Source organism: Acyrthosiphon pisum, chromosome A1 (assembly GCF_005508785.2).
Source record: "Acyrthosiphon pisum isolate AL4f chromosome A1, pea_aphid_22Mar2018_4r6ur, whole genome shotgun sequence".
Taxonomy (NCBI): domain Eukaryota; kingdom Metazoa; phylum Arthropoda; class Insecta; order Hemiptera; family Aphididae; genus Acyrthosiphon; species Acyrthosiphon pisum.
In genome coordinates this window covers 95,837,937-95,843,628 of record NC_042494.1, presented here as the reverse complement: position 1 = coordinate 95,843,628, position 5,692 = coordinate 95,837,937, and the positions used below count along the sequence as shown (strand labels likewise).

Sequence of the window (5,692 nt, the reverse complement as noted above, 5' to 3'; positions counted from 1 at the left end):
AAATATTTTTAAAATGTTATGGTGTATAGAAAATGCTAATATAAACATTCAGTCAAAATTTCATGTATCTACGGTCATTTTTTTTAAAGTTACACCAAAAACCAAATTTAATTTTGTGAAAAATCGATTTTGCGTAAAAATTCCCGTTTTTCCTTAATTTTTCTTTGGTTTTTCTTGGCGCTTTTGAAAATTACTGGGAATTTTAAATTTTGACCTCCCCAATGCACCAACGATATTCACTTTACAATCGAACAAGATACTGAAGTTGAAAATCGAAGCATTATTTCGACTACTTATCGTGTACACAGACACAAAAAAAAAAAAAACACACATCATTGTAAAATCAATACATTCATCGTTCCACTCAGAATCTAAAAGCCAATTGGTAGCTAAACAGCAATTATATCTGGATTTTTAATGATAACATTCAGCGATTCCTGTTCGATACCTCGAAACCTGTTTTACAGCAGTTATCTGCTCGTAATATAATATTAAAAATTATTTATAGGTAACATTTTATTTTTATAATAACTAAATATTAATAATATATTAAATGTAATGTGTCCAGCAAAATAAATAATAAAACTTACATTGTGACTGTGGTATTAATCAAGGGCAACCACAGAAATATAAACCAGAGTGGAGGGTGAGGGGGACAAAGTAAAATGTCTCTGATAATACAGAAAATACTATTTTTTAATAATTAATATCAACTAAACTAACGGGGAGGCCATGTCCAACTGGCACCTCCCTATGGGCGGCATTGGTATTACTGATAGTAAAACAAATAACTGTATCTAGTGACAATAATAAAATAAAAGTATCATATAATATAGGTACTTAGTAATAAGTAGGCTGTCATAACACCTTCGCTCATAATCTTTTTTTCATATGTAATAATTTTTTATTGAATTCAAACTAAACACTTAGGTGCATTACAGTGATTATTAATAATATTAGTTAATAATTATAAAAGAATAAATGGCTCTCAGAAAAGAGTAAAGATTTTATTACTAAATTAATAAATACCTTTATTACTATGCCCCCCACTCAATAAGACGTTTAATCGGTTTGTTTACAAAATGTGCTTATACCTGCCAATATATTATTATATACAGAGAAGGTCACTTGTAATGAGAGTGTGGTTTGAGATTTAAAATTAGTATATAATTTTGTATATAAATTTGAATTCTGAATTTTTGATTATGTTAATATTGTATACTTGTGACGACACACCAATACAACAAAATACTGATATCCATTATTCAGTAACTACTTACAGTGTTCTAAACGTTAACCTAACGTCGACTCTAAATTCTAATACTCTATTTTCTTTTGTTAGACGATAATAGATATTATAGTATTTTATTAAAATATTAATTCTAATAGTTTCATGCGAAATGAAGGGTATAACAAACTTACAATGTATATTTATGCTGTTCATTTTATGCATTGTGCGTTTGGGATTTTGTGTACCGCAAAATAAAGGTAAGCTTATCATTTTATTTAAATATTACGTTTTGTGAGTTCTTGTACAATGCCAAGTCTCGTAAATTACCTATTCTGTATCATTTATTATAACGAAAGTATATCCCTAAATTCCTACCTAAATGGTTTTTTTCTAATTAATATATCAATAAAATATTATAATATACCAGATACCTACCTACTATATAATTGTGTGGAAAGGGAGGAATTTAGAAATTTTAGACGCGGGTGACCTACAGGGCTGCAATTCGCCAAAGACGAAAGTGGCTTAACTATATTTCGTGCCCCATGCATTTTCCATCCTCGACCTATAGTAACCATCATATATATTTTAGTTTGATTTGGACATAGCATCCTTTTTGACTGTTATATATTATGTAGTGAGGATTTCCACTTTATTGCCTGCCGTTCAGATAGAAAGATCTAAAGTCCGGTGGACGAAAAGAGGTCATTTTTGAACGCTTTTACTCAGCTGTTCCCAAAACGAATGGCTGCGGGCAATGTGCTACATGGCTGCGGACGCTGATCAAGAGACTAAGACAAGGGTTAGAACATTTTAAACGGTATTAACACGAAGGTTTTTATATGATTTTATACACTTATCTCTATTAATCAATTCAAACAATACCTTGTCAACAGCGTTATTGATCGCCGGCCTTGTTATAGCATTATTCATTTTTAAAACCCTCCGCCGTCCAACTTATTCCTAGTTCGTATGGTTTTGATAATCCTATACAACTTGTTACATGGAATGTAAATGTTGGCTCACTATTCCTATATGTCATAGGCATTAGATATTAAATTCTAAGTAAATATGCCACGAAATTTGTAAATCAATCTTTATGATAATAAGAAATAATCAGTATCTATTATTTTTATTAATCGTATTTTACTTTAATATTGTACTTTGCGGGCGTTTTTATGCGTCTATTATCGCTTAAACGAATAAATAATTTATTTTTTAGGACCAGTATATCCGAAAGGTATTTTATTTTGTACGGATTATAACTCTATGCGACTAAAAATGTTATGAATGTCACTGTTTTAAATTTAAACTACAAGGGTACTAATTTTTTTTACCTTTATTTTATTGTTGCTTGTCATATAATGTACGATGGCTGATTTAAACATTCTATTCACATGATATATAGAATTATAGCTACATTATAATAGGTTTTTTCCAAACAAATTTATAATCAAACTACCTACACGAAAACATGATTCGGTTCCACACACACCATTGGCTGTTATTATTGTGTTGAATGTATTCATTAGTAAAGAATTCGAGTTATTCTCTTATTCATAAAATAACAATTATTATAATTGATTTAATATTTCTAACCTAATGTTTATGTAGTATTTAATTTGTGGGTGGGAGGGAAGGGGAAATTGAGAAAAATGTTTTCTGCAATTTTACTCATTTTACACGTTGGTTTCAATATTGTTTATTGTCTGCTTACAGACGATGTGACCAATACCACTAGTAATCCTACAGTTGATCAATCCAAAGGCATTGAAAAATATTCGGCTGCTGAAAGTAAGTGGTTACATATTGTAACTATAATTTGTTATATCTGCAGCTAGTTGATCTAAACAAAATATTATAATAAAATTATTTTAGTAACCAATTATTACAGTTTTGCAGTACTATACGTAGAGATTTTTTTTAAATTTTGAATTAGTGTGCAGCAAATACTCGCAGTTGATTTACAAATATAAAAATGATTCCACATTAATTGATGATGAGGAGGTATTAAATGAAGCTAAAGGTTGTTACAATAACAATTCAACCATACTCAAAAGATTAACCTCAAATTTTGACGTCAAAAGGGCCGCACCGAGAGAATTTCCTCACATGGTAATGGAGAAATAATATGTGACACGTCGATTATAGGCACGTATTAATAGTTTTCTAATTTATTTGATAATTTTGTAGGCGTTGTTGGGTTATAGCAAGTATCCCAGAGATGATACATGGGCCTGTAGTGGGTCACTGATCAGTAATAGATGGATCCTGTCCACGGCGGGCTGTGAAAGACTGGGCAATACGTTAGTATATGATATTATATAAATATATTTATAATATTAAATTTACACTTCTTAAGACTATAAACTACAAAAAAATGTTCATTTTGATACATTTTATAATACCTAACTATATTATTATTGAAGAACGGTTGTGCAATGGGCACGTCTGGGAGGTCTGAACTATTCGTCGGAAACCGATGATGCCAGACCAACGGACTATCAAATCGATCAACGTATAGTGCACCCGGATTTTCGAAAACCATCATTGTACAACGATATAGCGTTGTTCCATTTGGACCAGGACGTGGAGTTTTCGTCGTACGTACGACCAATGTGTCTTAACGCAGATCCAAACTGGCAGTCAAGTGCCTCGCAGATAGTGATATCAACTGGTTGGGGACCGATCCTTGACGGTTGGTTTGCTGTCATTGGCTTATTAGACAAACATCCTCCAGGGCCGTACTTAATAAATCCTAGGTATGGCCGTTGTCATATTGTGAGGGGGGTTGGATGAGAAGCATGGTTGTCAAATTCCAAAAGTTTTTACTGTTATAACTTATAAATTATAATATTTATTATTATTAATTACATATTTATATTTTTGAAATGAAATACTTATTAATATGTTTGATTGAAAAAAATGTAATAAAAATATTTTTAAAGACTACAATCCCCTCGATTGTAAATGTTCAAAATTAAGTAAATACCTAATACCTATAAACGCCTATATATATATATATTATGCTCCTGTCTCTAAAACTATTAATACGGCCCTGAATCCTGGATCAATGGTTAATATTTTTTGAAATAATATCGTAAAATCATGATTACAAGTAAACCGTATTACAGATAAATCAATGAGTCTGGATCTGCTAAAGGTTAGTTTGGACATCATCTCGGCGGACTTGTGCAAGAGCAATTATTATGCGTCGATTGCAGGGAGAAAACAGTTGATGCACGGAATAGTTGAAGACAGTATGATATGCGCGGGAGATGTGAGTGGCGAAAAAGACATCTGTGGGGTAAGTTCCATATTGTGCTTCTTTTTTACGCTAACGTTTTAAGACGCATTTCCATTTAAGGCATTCGTTGAATCCGTCTTACAAGTGCAAAACTTGGTCAATTTACGATCAGCAGATCACGTTAGGCTTCGTTAGGTAAATTAGTGTAAATCGACTTATTATGAAACTTGATAGCAAGACAATTATCCAACTTAATCGATCAATTAATTTATCTATGACATAATTTATATCATATCAGATTTTTTAGATCTGGCTACTGCAGAGGATACCACCGCTGTGGATCCAGAATCTACATTAAAAAGTAAAAATAAATTATTAAACATTGAATTATATTATGTAGGTGCTTTGATTGGATCTAATTCTTATTTTAAAAAAGGAGGGATGATAGGGGTCCCCTTGACGTACGATGTCATAGTATATTTTAAACACTTTGTCACCACTGCAATTATCTGTGTTTGCATGTGGGTTTTTTACGATAATTAAATTTATTAGCAAGCATTCCGTACCTTTACATCAAATTAAAAATTCTCATATAACACACTTAAACCAGAACTATCGTAAAAAGAACCAAAGTATAAACCAGATATTTTTCTAACCATCAAGTTTTTAATTTTTAAACAATAACGAATCTAAATTTGATTTGCTGAACGTAAACTTGGTTTATTACACACTTGTAAGATGCAGACGACAAAATATGTCTGTGTCCGTTCATTCCTACACACCCATATACACGTACATAATGGTGGGGGGGGGGGGGTCGAGTACCCCTGGACATACTCTCGTAAATCCGCCACTGGTATAGTATCCCCAGTCATCCGTACTAACTGTTTTTCTTCGATTTTGTCACACAGGGCATTGCTGGTAGTTCTCTTCAAGTTGTTCACGCCAATCACGCGTGTATGTACACTCAAGTAGGTGTCTTATCGGCCGGTAAGGGGCAGTGCCCCAAGAAAGATTCGCCTGATATTTACACGAGGGTGTCCAAGTTTTTGCCGTGGATCGAACAAATCGTTTGGCCCAAGTCTGGCTAAATCATCTTACACATATAACGGATAAATAATAAACCTTTAACGTTGCAGCTTGTTATCTTTAAGTATACTATTCCGATTCTGTTTATTTTTATTTGACGCCGGGTCTGACTCGGTGTTTGTAAA

The 5,692-nt window shown here is 32.4% G+C and overlaps 1 protein-coding gene across 2 annotated transcripts; it reads left to right on the top strand.

Moving 5' to 3' along the window:
- The first annotated feature begins 1,224 nt into the window (after window positions 1–1,224).
- LOC100575373 (venom protease) lies at window positions 1,225–5,692 on the top strand. Of its 2 annotated transcripts, none has more exons than XM_003244006.3 (7): window positions 1,225–1,488; window positions 2,951–3,025; window positions 3,171–3,346; window positions 3,425–3,537; window positions 3,661–3,929; window positions 4,366–4,538; window positions 5,390–5,692. In XM_003244006.3, exons 1-7 carry the CDS (start codon window positions 1,401–1,403, stop codon window positions 5,567–5,569), a joined length of 1,074 nt encoding a protein of 357 aa, XP_003244054.1. In that variant the 5' UTR covers window positions 1,225–1,400; the 3' UTR covers window positions 5,570–5,692. The 2 variants fall into 2 exon arrangements, with proteins under 2 accessions (XP_003244054.1, XP_029343690.1); XM_029487830.1 differs by lacking the exon at window positions 1,225–1,488 and adding an exon at window positions 1,897–2,051 and having other exon boundaries at window positions 5,390–5,686.